General features: G+C 41.8%; 1 protein-coding gene across 2 annotated transcripts in view; it reads left to right on the top strand.

The window, feature by feature from the left end:
• Nucleotides 1-20,914, top strand: part of stpg2 (sperm-tail PG-rich repeat containing 2) — a 591,496-nt gene that overhangs the window by 235,597 nt on the left and 334,985 nt on the right. For both annotated transcript variants that reach the window (XM_059965434.1, XM_059965433.1), the window contains exon 7: nt 6,297-6,404. In XM_059965434.1, the coding sequence (XP_059821417.1) occupies nt 6,297-6,404 (108 nt within the window). The remainder of the gene's footprint in view (nt 1-6,296; nt 6,405-20,914) is intronic.

Below are 20,914 nucleotides of genomic sequence, written 5' to 3'. Positions count from 1 at the left end.
GATGTATGGGCAAGTTATTTTTACACAGATAGTGGTGGGTGCCTGGAAACTGCTACCAGGGGTAGTGGTGGAAGAAGAAACAATGGTGGTATTTAAGAGGGGTTGTGCATCGTGTTTGGAGCAGATAATGGGCTGAAAGGCCTGTTCCTGTGCAGTATTGATTAATATTCCATGTAAGGTTATTAAGTTACCTTATTATTTAATAAAATGTTACGTATAATAACGTTCACATTGTAACAACATACCATTCTCCAAGTCATTTCCACGAGTTTAAGCAATTAGTTTTTATAAGGAATGGACTCTTTGCAGAGGTTCAATGCCAAAGAATCTGTGCAAGGTTATTGTAAATGACTGAAGGGTAGAATTAAATATGGCATTTTTCAGAAACGGAGAAGGGCAACATGAAGGATATTGTTGTTCCCCCTGCCACCAACCCCCTATGACTAATCAATGAATAATGTCAGGTGCATTTCCTTGAAGTTCATGTTGTGGTCATCAATCAGTCCAAAGAGGCAGGTAGTGACCATTAGATGGTTTCATTAGTATCCTGCTGCCTTGCGGTCCAGGGTCCTCCCCATCTGTCTTCATTAGAAATTGCTTGCTGTGTGTTGGTGGTTAACAGATGGGTCATTATTGGCAGCACTGCCCTCTGGGTCCAGCTGGGAACCAGGCACTGATGTCCTACTTAGGGACATATAGCTCGCTATCTCACACAGAGCTGGCTCTAGTGCTGAGAATTTGCCTTGGGCGCTCTGTCTTAGTGTCATTTGAACATTCTACAGAAATATTGCACACTTAATAGCTGCATTTGTTGCAACCTACCTAGAGTTTTGCTGGCAGCATTTAGGAAATGGCTTAAATCCCAGTTGGTTCTAACAGGCACATTACTTCTGAAAAAGTACATTTGTTAAAATGAAATGATTTTTACTTCATAGAGTTTTGTTAATACAGAGCAATTATGATGGTAATATTCCTTTGCTTCAGCTTTCCACAGGCTACTCTTTTGAAATTATTTCATACTTTTGGGACTATTTTTGTTACATTGCAATAGATTTTTTCCCTAACAGTATTTCTTTAAGATGTTTCTTAAAACCTACCACTTTGACAAAGGTTTAATACCCCCTTGTGTGATTCTGAATCACGTTGTATTCAATAGTCCTCTTGCTAAGTGCCTTGGTATGCTTTGTTAAGCCAAAGGCACCATGTAAATGCAAGTGCTTTTTCATTATAATACCCCAGCAAACTGTTGTCTTAAAACAGAGAATGTATTAGTGATAATATCATGAGCTTGCTTTCTGTTGCAAGAAGGTGGCCTCTTCTTGTTGATATTCTCAAGGAGCAGCTATAGGGACCTGAAGTCCCTCACTCAATAATTTAGGAAGCTCCGCCATCAGATCTCCGAATGGCTCATAAACCTCAGAGCACTACTCCCTTTAGTTTTGTAAATTATAGCAGTCTTATGTCTTTGCACCATACTGCTGCTGCAAAACAACTTTCACTTCCTCTAAGTCAGTGATGATAAATCTGCTTCTGATTCTCATTCAGATGTAGGCAGGACGGTCCGAACGAACTAAGAGCTGTTGAGAAATAAGCCATTTGTGTGCTAATCAGTTTTCTATGTGACAGATTGGGAATTGAACCTGCTTATGTTCCCAATAAGTAGTTGGAAGTAGTAGACCTCAGAAGAATTTCCTGCTTTAGGAGGACAGGAAAGATGCCAGGAAACTCTTTGCTTGGGCAGTCTGGAATTCAGCAACGGAGTCTTGAGATACAAAGTCATCCATTGAGGATTGAAATGAGGAATTTAAAAAAAAATTGTATTTATTTATTTAGCAATACAGCACTGAGTAGGCCCTTCTGGTGCTTCGAGCTGTGCTACCCAGCCAGCCGCGACAGCCCGGTTTAACTCTAACCTGATCACGGGACAATTTACAGTGACCAATTAACCTACCCGGTGCACTTTTTGACTGTGGGATGAAATTGGAGCACCCAGAGAAAACCCGCACATTCTACGGGGAGCATGTACAGAGGCTCCTTACAGAGAGCACCGGAATTGATTGCCAAACTCCGATGCCCCAAGCTGTGACAGCATTGTGCTGACAGCTATGCTACCAGCGGAGTTTATGAGTTCTCTGCTCTAGAAAGCTGAGGATGCTCTGTAACTAAGGCTGAAAATTCATAGATTTCAAAGTTCAAAGTAAACTTTTTATCAAAGTACGTAATGTTACCTACCATATACTACATTGAGATGCATTTTCTTGCAGGCATTTACAGGAAGAAAAATAAATACAATAGAATTTGTGAAAATTACGAAATGATTCATAAATTATGAATCAGAGCAGAAGACATCAGATTTATACAGAGCCGGCATGAATGTTGTTACCTATTGTCGGTATTTGTAGCTGGGGTATAGCTGTTTGGTGAAGTGTCTGACCCTCAGCTGTTTTCTGAGATAACAACAATATAATTACAACGATCTTTAAGTAGCTGTTGATACAGTGTTTGATTTTTTTCTGAAACTTCAGTATTACAGTAACCCCCACCCACAAATGCACTGCAAACTTGTTTAATTTTCTGCATCCTCTCTCATAAAACACATGAATATGAGTACTGACACACAGAACAAGTGAAACACTTTATTTTATGGTGTGTTTTAAGAATATATGAATCACACTCTTTTCTCTTGGTCAAAGGCTGGGCTCAGTGAGGAAGAATCAATATTGCATCCTCTGCACTTTAATATACTGTTCCAATCTTCTGTTTCTTTTGTTGGTCTATGTTAAAGTCATTGTTTAGCTGATTTTGTGACCTTTGTGAGCAGTAATGATACAAGACAGTTCCCATAATTTGTCTTTCTATGGATTTGTTACCATCTCGCAAGCTACACAGTTTTCAGTATACTATACATTGAGTTGTCAGTGAACGTGACCCATGGTGCTAAGGAGCATTGCATACACACAAACACAAAGCCACCGTCCATCTCTTGTTTAGTACAAATGATGCTGTGCTGCCCTGGTACAGCAATTGCTGGAACATGAACATTATGCCAAGAAACCTTGCTTATTGTACACCGCACGACCTGGGTTATCTGAATGCCATATGTAGTTTAACAGCACATGTCAAGACCTTAGTGTTATGGCTGTCACTTAGCTGCACACCATCATCCCCAGGATGTCAGTCCGAATTACAACTTTCTTGACCTCTTCTGATCTTTCACAAACAATGAGAAAATCTGCAGATGCTGGGAATCAAAGCAACACATGCACTGCTGGAGGAACTCAGCAGGCCAGGCAGCATCTACGGAAAAGAGTACAGTCGCCGTTTCGGGCTCAGACTCTTCAACAGGACTGGAGAAGGTTTTGGCCTGAAATGTCGCCTGTATTCTTTTCCATAGAATCTACCAGTCCTGCTGAGTTCCTCCAGCATTTTGTGTGCGTTGCCTATGAGGCCTTCAATGGAAAGGAACTTATTGAAAATTTGATAGTTACAAAGCCTCCTGCTTTCCCCATACATTGTTCCTTCAGTATTTTGTGTGTATTGCTCTTCTGATCTTTGTTGGATTTTCTAACCTGTCTAACATAAGCTCCATCACTGCTGACAATTATCTCTCTGTCCATGGCTGAACATTGTAGGCTTGTTCTATTTAATATGTTACTTTGCCAGTACTACAAGAGGCCTGAGACACTACAGCTGCTGGAATCTGGAGCGACACAGAAGGTGATGAGGGATCCCTAAGGGTCAACCAGTATCCATGGGGGAATTGGATAGTCAATGTTTCGGGTCTCAGATGCAGTCAAAATGAAGGCTCTCAACTTGAACCATCTTCAGTCTTTGCACAAAACATTGGCTATCCATTTCTTTCCATAGATGTAATCTGACCCGTTGAGTTACTCCATAATCTTATGAGGACATTCATTCTACCCAATAAAAATTGGCTTGTATTTCACATTACGCATCCTTTCAGCCAGAGTTAAGCAATTATGTCGGATAGAGCTGGGACATGCGCTATGGCTATTCTGCATCAATAGGTGCAATTACTATCAAAGAACAGACTAAATGTTTTTTTAAAAATTCACTTTTCGGGATCTGTTTGTCATTTCCTGGAACACAGGAGACTGAAGGGAGTCCTGATAAGATCATGAAAGGCAAAGACAGGATGGAAGCAAATAGTTTTTATTTCAGGGAGGGGGTGCTCAAAACAAGAGGGTATAGTTTTAAGATCAGAGACTTAAGGGGGATATCAGGGGTAGATTCTTCACGCAAAGGGGTGGTGGATGGATTGATGAGCTTTAGGGGGATATAGGCCAAATATGGGCAAATGGGACTAGCCCACTGGGATACACAGATGATGTGGATAAGTTTTCATACTCTGTGACTCTATGATGCATTGGCAAGGCTACCAGTCCTTGTCTGTCCCTAGCAATATTTATTGTGGACAAATCGCAGATCCAGGAAAGATAGTGTAACTGCTCAGGCAAGGGGAAATAAAACAGAAAATACTCGAAACACCCAGCAGATCAGGTAGTATCTGTGGAAAGATACAAAAAGATGACTTCAGGTCAGAGACACACTGAAACATTAACTATTTCTCTTCCAACAGATGCTGCCTGGTTCAAACATTTTCTGTTTTTATTTCAGATTTCCAGCATTTGCATTTTTTATTTTCATCCAAGGGGAAGTGGTATTTCTTTAAATATGTCTTCAAATACTGTGTGCATAAAATTCACAGAGTATTTTTATAGTCTCTAATAATTGTTCACTGTAAGGTTCATGTAAGTAATGCACTGACTCAAAATAATTGAAAATTCAATGAATGATATTGAGCGACAGGTGTCATTTTACTGATGTTAGTAATGGACATGACTCCATCTGTAACTGAATACAGTTTACATTTACAATAAGGGATGAGGCTCTGTCTTGTAGTCACTGTATCTAAGTGCTGCAGCTCTGCACAGGCAGGCCTCTATGGGAGTGCCTTCAGCACACACCGCTTTGGTTCATAAAGCCAGTTCACAGTCACCATCACCAGGGCAATCAGGGATGGGAAATAAAAGGAGCCCTTGCCCATTTCCCTTAGGATGGACAAATTGATATAAATGGTGATGCAGTTCAATGAATAGGGGTCGAAAGATCAACACATAATCTGCTGGAGGAGCTCAATGGGCTGAGCAGAATCTGTGGAAGGGAAGGAATTGTCGACAATTTAGGTTGAAACCCTGCATCGGGGTTCAAATCTCTCGTGTCTCCTGGGGCTGAAGGAAGCCCACAAAAACAAAGAAATTCTTGCCTTTTTATAAAAACATCAATGTTAATGAATTAGTTTTGAAGAATGTTTAATGTTATATCAGCTCCAACAACTCTACCTCACAGCCCTCAAGAAGATGCTTGACTTCCATCACTCCCCCAACTGCTAGTCTAGGTATTTTGTTACCTGGACTGTAAACTTTTGAATTCCCTACGTCGATCTGCCTCTCTGTGTCTCTCTCTTAATGGCATTTGTTAAATAGAATTTATGCAGTTTGTATGTCAAACATGAAAATACCTTGGAAATACGAAAGAGTGCAAGTGCTGAAATCTGGAGGAATACAATATCTTATGTAGGGTTTTGACCTGAAATGTCAATAATTACTTTTCCCCCTTCCCCCTGCAGTTGCCACTTCAACTACTGAATTCCTCCATGAGATTTTGTGTTGCATGAAAATGCCTTTTTAGGGATAACTTTTGACTGCTGATGTTTTAAAGTGATCTCTCTACAAGGAGGAGAAAATATTTACTCTATGAAACCAACTGCTTTTTTTTACCTTTATGAGAAACATAGTTATGGTAGATGGTGAGAATCTTTTCCCCAGGGTAGAAATGTCAAGCACCAGATGACATATTTTAACATTAGTTGTGGGAAGTTTAAAGTTGATATGAGGGGTACATTTTTTAAAGGGTGATAGGTGCCTTGAATGGGTTACAGTACTAGTGGAAGCAGGTAGACTTTTAACAGAGCCATAATTATAAAGGGAATGGGAGGATATGGATAATGCTTAGGAGGAAGATATTTAGTATAAATTGGCATCAAGATCGGCAAAACATAAGGGGCTGAAAGGCCTGTTGTATGCTGTACTGCTCTATGTTCTATATGCTATGTTTTAACACTTGCCCTCCCCTTGAGCAAATGTCCTATTATTCTAAGATCTGAAGTGTTCTCATACAAGCACTTCTGTATGTGCCTCTGGAAGTTGTACTATATTGAGGACTCCTTGGTTTGTGTTGAGAATTAATTTCAAATCTTCTCAATTTCCTTGAAGGGCTTTCCTGGACCTGCAAAATATGAAATAAAAGGGCAGTTTAGCGAAAAGACAAGTCTGCTGAATAAATACATTCCACTACACCCTCCATTCTTGTCTCAGACCAAGGTAACAAAAAAGCCTGTTTCCTTTTCAAATGCTCTTCATGAAATCCTTTTGCATGAACATGGTTAGTTATTCAACTGTTTAAGTGTTTTGTGTTAATTGCTTTGCTCTTACCCTTGTTACATGGGTTAGCCTTTATCAGATAAGTGGGTGCTAATAAGTTTTCTAACACTAAGCAGAAAATATTATTTTAAGAAGTGCACACTAAGCTAATTGCTGTTTTCCCTCTGGTAATCTTGGTGCAACAGAGCTGTCAAAGATGCTTTTCCTTTCCTTGAGCTCTGGAATATATAATTTGCCTTTATACTGACAGTCCATTCATTTTTTTTCCAGTTGCTTTAATATACTATGGGACGTGAAAGATGCTCAATAAATCCAGTGCTTTTTCTTGTTACTCATTCACAGCTGGTGTTACTAAAAGTTCATTTGAATTGGGCGGTTTGCCGGGTTATTTCAGAAGATGCATCAGAGTCAACTTCTGTTCTGTGAGTAGGAAGTCACTTAGAGGCCAGAGTGAAGAAGTTGGCAGATTTTCTTCCTTAAAAGGCATGGGTGAAGCCAGATAGGACTTAAAACAATCTCAGACTATACCTGAATACCTAAGAATATATCTTAACTACCTCGGATATATCTTAACACTGTCTTGAATTATATCTTAACAGTACCTCAAACTATATCTTAATATGGCCTCAGACTATATCTTTACACTACCTTGGACTATATCTTAATATTGCTTAGACTATGTAATAACACTGCCTCAGACTATATCTTTGCTTTCCCTCAAAATACTTCATATATCTTAGACCAGTGGTCCCCAAACTCCAGGCTGCGAAGCATGCAGGGGTGCAGCGGTAGCCAGAGCACACCCAGCACATCTTTAAGAAAAAAGCTGAAATAAACAAGCTAATTAATTAGGTGCCGCCCGGCATGTAAATGTCGGCCCAGATCAGAGGTGATTGCCGATTGCCGGCCTGGAGATTGGGGACCACTGTCTTAGACCATAGATGATATGACATACTGTGGCAGTAGAATTAGCTATTTGGCTCATTGAGTCAATTGCTCCTCCATTTAATTTTCCTTCTCGAACCCATTCTCCTGCCTTCTCCCCATAACCTTTGGCACTCATACAAATCAAGAATCTCTGAAGCTCCAATTTTAATACAGTATACGCAATGACTTGGCCTCCACAACCCTCTGTGGTAATGAATTCCACGGATTTACCACCCTGTAACTAAAACATTTTCTCCTCATCTCTGTCCTAAAGGGATGCTCTTCTATTCTAAGGCTGTTCCCTCTTGTCCTAAACTCTCTCACTATTGGAAACATCCGCTCCACATCAACTCTATCCTGGCCTTTCAATATTTGATAGGTTTCAATGAGATTCCCTCCTCCCCCATTCTTCAAAATTCTAGCGAGTGTAGACCCAGAGCTATCAAATGTTTTTTTTAAACCGAAAAATAAGCTTTATTCATAATAAAAAATACAAGAATAAACCATTCAATACCTTTTTATTCTTTGCATACATATTCATTGCTTTCTGTTAGTTTTATACACATTAATAGTACTGCTGCCACTCAATTGGCACTCTGGGGTGGCACATTAAATACTATAATAATTAAGGGGCCTTTTCCCTGCCACCCGTCCCCTCTCTCTCCAGTAGAAGAACCATACATAACCGAGCCCTTGCACTGGCCGCTCCAAGCTTCAGTGCGCTCCTCAGCATATAGACCATAAGATATAGGAACAGATGTCAACCATTCGGCCCTTCGAGTCTCCTCCACCATTCAATCATGCAGCCTGGAATGTGCCAGTCAGCATTCTTCTTCCATGGATGTCTCAATGTGCTGGTAGACCAACTAGTTTCAAGCAGACTGAAGAGCGTCTTTTACCAAGTTGATGATCTGCCACCAGCACGTTGTGTTTGCATCTGTATGTGTCCCTGGGAAGAGTCTGTAGATCCGAGAGTCATCTGCCACTCAGCTGCTCGGGATGAAACAATAGACAATAGGTGCAGAAGTAGACCACTCGGCCCCTCGAGTCTCGCGACCTTTCTCTAGGCACTCATTGCAAACCTGCAGTCTGTAAAGAGATGAGCTGCTGTCTCTTCCCCACCACAGTCATCCCGTGGGCAGTGGGAGTGATTCTCCGGGCATGTAGGAAGGGTCTGACTGGGAGGGCCCCTCTCACTGCCAGCCAGGCAAGGTCTTGGTGCCTTTGGTGAGACCTGGTGATGAGACATTCTGCCAAGTGGTCTGGAGAGCTCAGGGAAACTCCTCACAGTATTCATCGAACCCTTCTCCTGCATTGTTGGCAGGATGTTCCATACTGATCACTGCCTGATGGCGTTGTGGTCAAAGGTGTTAGTCAAGAAGAACCTTTCCACAAAGGACAGATAGTTCAGCAACATCCAACTGACTGGGATGTTGTGCGGCAATGGGGCCAGATCCATTTATCACAGCACTGGGGACCGAAGGAACCTTGGCATGCAGTGGTACTCGGTGCCCACATGTTTGGGCCCCATGCATAGCCTGATGCAGCCACACACAAAGGTGATCATTAGGGTGGGGGTGACTTTGGGGACATTTTTGCTCCCTTTGTCCAGGGACTTGAGCATTGTAGCATGTCTGACCCCCTCCATCTTGGTTCCCTAGATGAACCTGAAACCAGCAAGGGTGATTCCCAAGCAGGGATGGCCACACCTGCACCAGGTATAGCAGCTCAGAGAGTACCTCACACCTGATGACAGGGTTCTTCCCAGTTATCGATAGGATATAGTTACTGATAGTTCTTCCCAGTTTCCCCACAATCTCAATTTCTGATTTACCATCTCAGTCTGCCCCAACTTTGTTAGCCATCAAATGATCCTCATACAGTTAACCCTTTCATTCCTTGATTCATTCTCGTAAACCTCCAATACCAGCTCATCAATTTTTTTTAGATATAATGCCCAAAACTGAACATAATATCACTACCATGATCTAAATCCTAACACTCCTTTGAACTGAATTTTTTCCCTCTCAATTTTGCACTAGTGTTGTTATGTTTATTTTCTTGTTTATTTTATACATGTGTAAATTGTGTATAATTTATGTTAATTTAATTCTGTGTTAATTTATGCTTGTCCTCATCTTGTAATGTACTGTATTTTGCTGCTGCTGCAAAAAGCTAATGTTCCTGGCATGAAAACAACAATGACAGCAACAAATCTGAATTTGAACAACATGGTTCCCATTGCAGATGTAAGCATTTAATTCCAGATTTAAATTCAACAACTCTCAAGGATTGAGATTTGGATTCATGTCACCATATTATTAGTCCAGACCTCTGGATTACTAGTGTAAGAACATAGTCACTACTGCTCCCTTACCGCAGATTAAGGGCTAAGTGTAATGTAGAGGTTAGCATGTCGTTTTACAGAACTGTCTGTGAAATGAGATTGCAATTCTTACCACTGTCTGTAAGGAGTTTGTGCATTCTCCCTGTGACTGTGTGAGTTTCCTCTGGTTCTCCAGTTCCCTCCCACATTCCAAAGATGTATGGGTTGGCAAACTGTGGACATGTTATAATGGCATCAGAAGTGTGGCAATACTCATGGGCTGCCCAGCACAATCCACACTGATTAGATTTGATGCAAATGAGGCATTTCACTGTATGTTTCAATGTTTTGATGTACATGTAATAAATGAAGCTGATCTTTCTTCTTTCTTCAAAGTGCACAAAATGCAGAGTTAATTTATACAAATAGACAGAGAAAAACGTTTTGTATCTGATGGGAGTAGATTAAACATGGACATCACTTTAAAGTGGAATTGGACTTTTGAAAGCTGATGTCAAGAAGCTATTCCTCAGGAGAGACACAAACACAAGAAAATCTGCAGATGCTGTAAATCCAAAGTAACACAAGCAAAATGCTGGAAGAACTCAGCAAGCCAGGCAGCACCTATCGAAAAGTCAGAATTTTGTCTGTGTTCCTTATTTATTTGGAGATTGAGCATGGAACAAGCCCTCCCAGCCCAATGCATTGCACTTCTCAGCAACGCACCTATTTGACACTAGCCTGATCACAGGGCAAATTACAATGTCCAATTAATCTACCAACTGGTATCTCTTTGGACTGTGGGAGGAAGCTGGAGCAAACCCATGCACTATTAAGGAGAACACCTTGTACCTGGTGCCAAAGTTGAATTTTGAACTCCAGAACGTTCCGAGCTTAATAGTGTCCCACTAACTGGTGTGCTGTCTTGCATCCTTTCAGAATTGTAAGGCTGGAACTCTTCATCACAAGAGAACTTTTTAGGCTATACATACATTTATTATTTTGAGATTGAGATTGAAATTCGATGGGCTGCAGAATCTTAAAGGGTATATGCTGTTCCCTTTTGGATGTCTCACCATTTAATTGAATGAAGGAGCACGGCAGAATGGCCTGCTCCTGATCCAATGTTTTATACTGAAAGGAAGGACATTAGGCACAAATGTAGTAGACGCCCTTTGTGCCATTGCTATTCTCATCATTTATTTCAGTGCTAAATTCCTCCAATCATGTATAATCTCGCTCACCCTTGATTCCCTTAATGTTAAATATTCTGTTGATCTCTGTTTTGAAGGAACTCATTGACAGACTATCTACAGCCCTCTGGGGTAAAAAATTCCATAGATACATCACAATTTTAAATTGGTAAATTGTGTTGTTATTGCCACATCTACTGAGGTACAGTGGAAATCTTTGCTTTCATGCCATCATTTTTAGGTGGTACAGGGTACTAACTTGAGACACATCCTTTCTGATAATTTCAAGGCAGTACAATATGAGGATGCAGAATAAAGTGCTACAGTTACAGAGAGAGTGCAGTGCAGCCAGACAAATAGGTACAAAGTCATAATGAGGTAGATTGTGAAGTGAAGAGTTCATGCTTTTGTACAGTGTTCCTTTATTGCATCATCCCAATTCAATAGTCTTATAACCATTGGATAGAAGTTCTCCTTGAGCCTAGTGGGATGTGCTTTCAGGCTTTTGTAGCTTCTGCCTGATGACATGGGGTAGAAGAGAGAATGTCCAGGGTGGGTGGAGTTTTTAATTATGTTGATCGCTTTACCGAAGCAGTAAGAAGTGAGTAAGTGTGCAGAAAGCAGCAATTGTCAATTGCTTTGAGTGTAGACCTTTTAGCCATCAGAAGTTAAGACAATTCCTTTACACTGGGAGTTGGTAATTGAAGACCAACAAGGGAGCGAAAAAATCAAGACCTACTGTATATCTTAAACACTTACAGTATCAGTGGAGGGGTTGACCTTTGGAAATTCTGAAAAGAATTGTGTAAATTTATGCATTACGTTAATTTACAAAAAAGTGAACAAGCGATGTACCCACAGAATCTTTATTTTCTTGCTGTATGCATGAAAATTGTTCTTTCTGTCCCTCTGTAATGGAATGTGATTGAAATCATTTTCAAGTTGAATTACATCCGTTTGGAAATGTGATCAGGTGCTTCTGGTCCTGCCAGAGAAATTGGTGCATGATGTTTCCAGAAGTGGTCACTTGGGTGTTAGCGAAACAATTATGGTTCTTTAGCACACTTCAAGTATGGAATGATTGCAGGATTTAGGCATCACTTACAAAGCCAGCATTAATTACCCACCCCTAAATGCCCTCGAACTCAGGGGGCAGTTAAAACTACACTGGCGTCACAAAGAGACCAGAATGGGCCAGTCACTGAGTTTCCTCCCCTGAAGGACATTAGTGAATGAGATGCTAGTGAATCTTTATTGCCATAAACACTTGGGTGCAATAAAATTCCTGGCTCTTGTGAGGTTTGTACAGTAAACAGTATACATGGTAATAATAAATACAACAATAAATACTGCAATGAAGACAAAACAGCAAAACTGCAAAGCTGGGCTTTAAATAGTTTTGTGGTTACTGTTCGTAAAACAAATCCTAATTCCAGATTTATTTGATATAGTGAATTTAAATTCCCATTTACTCTGGTGGAATGTGCTAGTGTTTCTGGATCAGTGATACAGAATCCTGGCTGCTTGCTCAGTAACTTATCTGCTCTGCTACAGCACCCTACTTACATCCTTTGGACAACAACTCTTCATTTCAGATCCTAACCCCCATACTCAACCCAATTCCCTGAGCAGTTCTGGTCCTACTTTGATCAGTTCCAGTGCCCACTTAACAACAATTATATTAGACCCCAACTCTAATGTATCAATTACCCTGAATTCTATGATCAATGAACTCCTTAATATCCATTTAGCCTAGTCATGCAAAGTCCTGTGACCTCCTGGATATCCCATTCTCTGAACCTCCAGCCTGACTGATCAGGCATCCGACCATCATCCCTCCCTTTCGCCCGACACCCAGTACTGTACCCCAACACCCCCATCCAAGAAGACTGCAGATGCTGAAATTCTGAGTGAGCCATGAAGTGCAGGTGTAACTCTGCAGATTCATCTGGACCCGTCATCAGTCTAGATGATGGGTCGTGTCCTGAAACATCGACTGTCCGTTTTCATCCATAGATTCTGCTTAGTTTGCTGAATTCCTCCAGCGCCTTGTGTGCTGCACCCTATTACCCAGTGACAAAGGAAGCCTCGACTTATCGAACCACTGGCTCTTTGCTCAAATCATCCACGTTGATTGCCCAGCAATCTACCTATGTTCGACTTACAGCTCTCCTAACCATGCACTATTCCAGATGGCTTGTAAATTTTGCTGAAGTGTCTGCGTCAACCACAGGTCATTCCAAGTATGCATCACCCTTTGCCTGATGCCCCTTTTAAATCTCTCACTTCGGAACTTAAACTGATGACTTCTTGTTTTTAGTACATCATCCCTGAGAAAAAGACTAGGTGCTTTCACTGCATCTATGCCAAAAAAAAAATCTTCTCACATATATTTTGCATGAGAAAATTATTATTTCACATTCCAGACATTTTGAAAGTGATTTGTGAATTCTGTTAGTGTGCATTTCTGCTCCCCAATGTGCTATAGTGGCGAGCTGGGGTCAGCTGTAATTCCACTCTATGTTCTTAATGATCAAACTAGATTCTACCTTGCCTGGAATTGAAATGTTGGTCTTCCAGAACTTAAATTTTCCTGATTTTGTATCTGATCCACAAAGCATTTTGAGATGAAATTTTGAAACTTAGAAAAGGATGCAGTTGAAAGCAGTTATCACAGCTCCAAATATAATTTAAACATTCTGTTTGTGGGTGTGTTATTTCAGCTGCTTTAATTTAGAAAGTAAAAGAAAAACATGGTTTATGTTAGTTGTGCAACAATTACCATTAGTGCTGAAGATTTGGGTACGGGGAGTTACTGGAGTTTACAGTGGTGATCACATGACCAAATCAGCCAGTAGATGGGATGTCTGTTGCAGATGTAAGAGGGTACTCAGCAATTACCACTGCTTTTAGTAAAACATATGTGCAAAATAATTAGTTACGTAATGACAACAAATTCGTAATATGTTCTCTTCTAAGTGAAATGACCTGGCTGATTAACAAAAACTTGACGTCTGTAAAGATTTGCACTGACCCCAGCATAAAATTGCCTGATAGGTAACGGTGGAACTTAGACCGAGGCTCAGGCAGCATCAATAGAAAAGAGTAAACAGTCGACGTTTCAAGCCCTGACCCTTCCTGAGGACTGGAAAAAAGGATGAGAAGTCAGAGCAAGAAGTTGGAGGGAGGGGAGAAAGAAGTGCAAGGTGGCATGTTAGAGGTGAAGTAAAGAGCTGGGAAGCTGATCGGTGAAGGAGATAAAGTGTTGGAGAAGGAGGAATCTGATTAGAGAGGATAGAAGACCATGGAAGAACGGGAAGGGGGAGGAGCACCAGAGGGAGATGATGGGCAGGTAAGGATATAAGGTGAGAGAGGGATATGGGACTGGGGAATGGTGAAGGCGGGGTGGGGGGCACGATTATTGGAAGTTCGAGAAATCGATGTTCATGCCGTCAAATTGGATGCTACCCAGACGGTTGCTCCTACAGCCTGAGTGTGGCTTCATCGCAATAGTATGGGAGGCCTGATGCACCATCAATAACTCTCTCTGAGACGTAAAGGCGAGATATCGGCTTTTATTGACTGGAAGAAGGAACCAGCAGTGAGTGACCACCATACTACATCCTGGAGACTGAGAGGCCGGGCTCCGGCCTCAATCGCCTTTATACAGGGGTCTGTGGGAGGAGCCACAGGAGCAGGTGGGGGGGGGGGGGCGTGTCCAGACAGGTATATGTAGTTCACCACAAGGCCATAGACTGACATGTTGCAATGGGAATGGGAAATGGGTGCCTGCTGGGAGACCCTGCTTTTTCTGGTGGATGGAGTGTAGGTGCTTGGAGAAGCATTCTCCCAACCTATGTTGGGTCTCATCAATATTCAGGAGGCCACACCAGGAGCACTGGATACAGTAGATGATCCCAACAGACTCATAGGAGAAGTGTCACCTCACCTGGAAGGACTGTTTGGGGCCCTGAATAGAAGTGAGGGAGGAGGTTTCCCCTGTCCTGATTTCATCTATCACCTACCACCTTGTACTTCTTCTCCACTCCCCCATCTTCTTGCTCTAACTTGTCGTCTTTTCTCCAGTCCTGATGAAGGGTCTTGACCTGAAACTTGACTGTTTACTCTTTTCCATAGATGCTGCCTGACTTGCAGAGTTCCTCCAGCATTTTGTGCGTGTTGCTCGGATTTCCTGCATCTGCAGACTTCTTCGTATCTAGGTTGAGGCTGATTCACTGATGACAGAAAATTGCAACTTGCCCTTTCACAGCTAACGTATGGTGGTCTGCACCACCATAACTCAACAGCATGCTGGTGTCTTCAATCTCTGGGCACAGTGTGAGATGCTATAAATTAATGCTGGAATATGATTTGTGCCTTAGTCTCACTTTGCTTTTCTGATGGAAATCAGAAAAAATCTCAGGCATCTATACAACTATTTGGTTCTGCCAAGAAGTTTCTGGCTTGCTTACAGATGCTAATGAATTCTGGCAGTGGTTTTACTGCTTTAACTCCTAAGTCAGAGAAAGATGCCGTTAACCCCATTGACCCTTGCGCCAGGTCCAAGGGAAAGAAATCCAATAGCGCAATCTCCCCTCCCCTTATCTCCCTGTCAACTGCTCCTTATTTTCCCTCAATTTCATTTTGAATCTTTTTGCCACTGACTGACACTTGAGATAATTTACAGCAGTCAGTTAACCTACAGCACCCTGGGGTAACCCACGTGGTTACAGGGAGAACATGCAAACTCCACACAGACAGCACCAGCGGTTAGGATCAAACCCCGATTGCTGGACCTCTGATGCAGCACCACTGACTTCTCTTTCGTTCTGTCACTCTACATAATGATTTTAAAATCATTCTGAAATGTTGATTTATGAAACTCTTTAAGATAAGAATTATGGAGTTATACAGCATAGAAACAGGCCCTTTGGCCCAACTAGCCCATGCTGACAAAATTGCCCATTTGATTGTGATTGGCTCAGATCCCTCTAAGCCTTTCCTTTCTTATACCTGACCAAGTGTTTTTTAAGCATTGTTACTATACCCACCTCCACTACTTTATCTGATAGCTCGATCCATATACCTAGCACACTCTGTGTGAAAAAGGCGATGAGATTTTATTATGCTTCTGCAAAACACTTCATATAAATTTCTTTCATTGATTAATTTTCTATTTTCAGTCTTCATTGGCTTCTGATTCAATACTGGCTAATGGAGACAGAGTCTGAAGTCTTTGACTGTACTGGAATCCTATAACAGGACTAGACGCGAAGGCATGATTTACAGGGAGAGGCTGGGCAGGCTGGGACTTTCATTCCTCGGAGTGCAGTAGACTGAGAGGTGACTGAATAGAGGTGTATAAGATCATGAGGGTTGAATGTACCAGGTCTATTTCCCAGTGAAAGGGAAATAAAAACTAGAGGGTGTAGGTTTAACATGAGAGGTAAAAGATTTCAAAGAGACCCATGGGCCAACTTCTTCATGCATGGGTGTTGCATCTGGGGAATGAGCGCAGAGAACGTGTTTGAAGCAGGTGCAATAAGAACCTTCAAAAGACATTTGAATATGTAAACACAAGAGTTTTGCAGCAGTTTTTCTGATTGGAGGAGTGACCAATCAGCAAGAGGGATTTTCTCTCTCTCTGTCTCTCTGTCTCTCTCTCTCTCTCTCCCCCCCCTCCCCTCTTCCCTTTCCCCTCCCCTCTCCTCCCCTCTCCTGAACCCGAGGAGGTTCAATATCCTTGCTGGCAGGTTGGCTGGGGATGTTTGGGTGGGTTTGAACTAATTTGGCAGGGGGAGGGAAACTGGAGTGATAGTGCTGAAGACGAGGTGGTTGGTTTACAAACAGAGTCAGTGTGTAGTGAGACTCCAGGCAAGGAGAGGCTGATGATAGGGCAATATCTCAGTCAACAGGATGAGTGCAATGTAAAAAGTGGACAAAAACGGAAAGGGAGAGCACAGAATTAAAGGTGTTATATTTGAATGTGCACAGGTTACAGAATAAGGTCGATGAACTTGTAGCACGGTTACAGACTGGCAAGTCTGATGTTGCAGGCATCACCAAATCATGGCTGAAAGTAGATTATAGCTAGGAGCTTAATGTTCAAACATACACATTGTATCGAAAGGACAGGCGGGAAAGTGGAGGGTGTGGCATACACTGTTGGTGAAAAAACAAAATCAGATCATTGGAAAGAGGTGACGTAGAGTTGGGAGGTGTTGAATCATTGTGAATAGAGCTACGAAACTGCAAGGGTAGGAAGACCCTGACGGGACTTGTATACTGAACACCAAACAGTAAAAAGGATATGGTCTACAAATTACAACAGCAGATAGAAAATACATGCCAAAAGGGCAATGCTACAATAGTCATTGGGGATTTCAGTATGTTGGGTATATTGGGAAAATCAAGTTGGTGCTGGTTTCCAAGATGGGGAATTTTGAGAATGCTGATGAGATGGCTTTTTAGAGCAGCTTGCGGCTATGCCCAATAGGGAAACAGCTATCTTGGACTGGGTGTTATGGAATGAACTAGAATTGATTAGTGGACTGAGGTAAAAGAAACTTTAGGGAAAAATGATCATAATATGATCAAATTCACTCTGAATTTTGAGAAAAAGAAGATGAAGTCAGATGTATCGGATTTACAGGGAGTAAAGGGAATTACAGAGGCATGAGAGAAGAGTTGGCCAGAATTGATTGGAAAAGAACACTGGCAGGGATGATGGCAGAGCAGCAATGGCTGGAGTGTCTGGAAGCAATTTGGAAGGTACAGGATATATACGTCAAAAGAGGAAGATGTATTCCAAACGCAAGATGACACAAATGTGGCTAACAAGAGAAGTCAAAGCCAACATAAACGCCAAAGAAAGGGCATATGATAGACCACAAATTATTGGGAAGTTAGAGGAGTGGGAAGCTTTCATAAACCAACAGAAGACAGCAAAAACGTCATTAAGAAGGTAAAGATGGAAAATGAAAGTAAGCTAAACAATAATATTAAAGAGGATACCAAAAGTTTCTTCAGATACATGAAGTGTAAAAGAGAGGGTAATGGGGGACAAGGAAATGGTGGATGAGTTGAAGAAGTATTTTGCATCAGTCTTCACTGTGGAAGACATCAGTAGCATGGTGGAAGATCCAGGTGTCAGGGGCATGAAGTGTGTGAAGTTACCATTACTAGAGAAACTTAAGGTCTGAAGGTAGATAAGTCACCTGCACCAGATGGTGTGCACCCCAGGATTCTAAAAGAGGTGGCTGAAGAGATTGTGGAGGCATTAGTAATAATCTTTCAAGAATCACTAAATTCTGGAATGGTTCCGGTAGACTGGAGAATTGCAATTGTCACTTCACTTTTCAAAAAGGGGGAGAGGCAGAAAAAAGGAAATTATAGGCCAGTTAATCTGACCTCAGTGGTTGGGAAGAAGTCGGAGTCGATTGTTAAGGATGTGCTTTCGGGTTACTTGGTGGTACATGATAAAATAGGCCATAGTCAGCATGGTTTCCTCAAAGGAAAATCTTGCCTGATAAATAATCTGTTAGAATTCTTTGAAGAAATAACAAGCAGGATAGACAAAGGAGAATCACTTGATGCTGCATGTTTGGATTTTCAGAAGGCCTTTGATAAGGTGCCACACGTAAGGCTTCTTAATAAGGTGCAAGCCAATGGCATTACAGGAAAGATTCTAGCATGGATAAAGCAGTGGCTGACAGGCAGGAGGCAAAGAGAGGGAATAAAGGGAGCCTTTTCTGGTTGGCTGCCACTGTCTGTGTTAGGAAAATACAAAAAAAACTGAGGCGTAAAAGGACTTGGGAGACCCTAAAGGTTAATTTGCAGGTTGAGTCTGGTGAGATGGGCAAATGTGATGTCAGCATTCATTTAAAGAGGACTAGAATATAAAAGCAAGGATGCAATGTTGAGACTTTATAAAACATTGGTGAGACCTCACCAATGCGTAAGCAGTTTTGGGCCCCTTATCTTCGAAAGGATGTGCGGAAACTGGAGAGGATTCAAAGGAATTTGACAAGAATGATTCCAAGTTTGAATGGCTTGTCATATGAAAAAGTTTGAAGGCTCTAGGCCTTTATTCACTGGAATTGAGAAGAATGAGGGGTGACCTAATTGAAACCTATGAAATGGTGAAAGGCCTTCATAGAGTGGACATGGAAAGGATGTTTCCTATGGTGGGAGAGTCTAAGACCATAGGACATAACCTCAGAATAGAGGGGCATCCGTATAGAATGGAGATGAGGAGGAATTTCTTTAGCCAGAGAGTGGTGAATGGGTGGAATTTGTTACCATAGGCAGCTGTGGAGGCCAAGTCTGTATGTATATTTAAGGTTGAGATTGATAGATTCTTGATTGATTAGGGCATGGTGGGATATGGGGAGAAGGAAAAATGGACCATGACGAAATGGTCCAGCAGACATGATGGGCTGAATGGCCTAATTCTGCTGCTATGTTGTATGGGCTGAAGAGATTCTGCAGATGTTGGAAATCCAGAGAAACACACACAGAATGCTGGAGGAACTCAGCAGTTCAAGCAGCGTCTATGGATTTAAATTAATAGTTGATGTTTCAGGCCGAGACCCTTCATCAGGACTTGAAAGGAAAGGAGAAGATACCAGAATAAGAAGGTGAGTGGAAGGGAAGGAGGTAACTGGAAGGTGATAGGTGAAGTCAGGTGGGTGGGGGAGGGAGAATGGAGTAAGGGGCTGAGAAGTAATAGATGGAGAAGAGGGAATCTGATTGGAGGGGAGAGTGGACCATGGGAGGTGATATGCATTTTAGGAGAAGAGGTAAGAGCCAGAGTGGGAAATTGAAGAAGAGGGAATGGGGAGGGGCAAAAGAATTACCGGAGGTTGGAGTACTGGAAGTCGCACCTCCTCCCTCATCTCCAAACAAGTAGTCCCAATGGAGGGTCTCGGTCCGAAACGTCAATTGTACTCTTTTCCATAGATACAGCCCAGCCTGCTGAGTTCCTGCAGCATTTTGTGTGTGTTGCTAAAGATGTGCTTCCTCTGCATGGACAACATTTATTCTTAGGATGGTACCTGCTTGCTCAGACAGCAGTGAATACTTGCTCATTGTGGAAGTCCAGTGCGAGTGATGATTGAAGAGTTTATCCCTCCTTATCTCATCAGCCATCTTTATCATTTATGTCATTAAGTCTCGTCATGTCTTCACAAGATTACAGCCTTCCCTTTTGCTTACTCCCCCCCCCCTTGCCCCTTCTCAGCAGGTTAAAACAAGACCATAAAATAAGCTATAGAAATGGAATTAGGCTAGTTGGTCCATCGTGTCTGCACTGCCATTCAATCATGTTTGATTTTTTTTAACCCTATTCTCCTGCCTTCTCCCCATAACTTCTAACACCTTTACTGTCAAGAACCTATCACTTTCTGCCTTAAACGAACTCTTTGTCTTGGCTTCCACAATCATTCATGGCAGCAAATTCCATAGATTTACTTATACTATGGCTGAAGAATTTCCTCCTCATCTTAGTTTTAAAGGGCTGTTACTTTATTCCCTCAGATCCTGGGCTATCCTCCTAATGGAAGTACCAGCTCCACATCCACTCTGCCCAGACCTTTCAGTATTCAGTATGTTTCAATGAGCTCCCTCCCCTCGTCTTTCTGAACTCCATCAAGTGTGACTTGTAACTTTTCCTCGGTCGTTGCCGTGAAACATTAAAGCTGTTTCCTTCTCCGGAGATGTTTCTTGACCGGCTGAGTATCTCTATCCTTTTTCTGCCTCCGTTTTCAGTATTTTGTTTTTCACTTTCTTTCTTTGGAACATCGAGCAGTACAGCACCGGATGGGTTATTCAGTTGGCAATGCTGTGCTGATCTTAATATCAATTTATTCTAAATGTCCTCCTGTGTATCATCCATATCCCTCCATTCCCTTCACATTTATGTCTGTATCTGAAAGCCTTTTAAACTCCATAAAACTACCTGCTTCCTCTACGAACCCTGGTAACTCATTTCAGCTGCCGAAATG

The sequence above is a fragment of the Hypanus sabinus genome, chromosome 3 (genome assembly GCF_030144855.1).
Source record: "Hypanus sabinus isolate sHypSab1 chromosome 3, sHypSab1.hap1, whole genome shotgun sequence".
Lineage (NCBI taxonomy): Eukaryota > Metazoa > Chordata > Chondrichthyes > Myliobatiformes > Dasyatidae > Hypanus > Hypanus sabinus.
The sequence above is the reverse complement of the archived record's forward strand: the minus strand, read 5'-3'. Positions and strand labels throughout refer to the sequence as shown.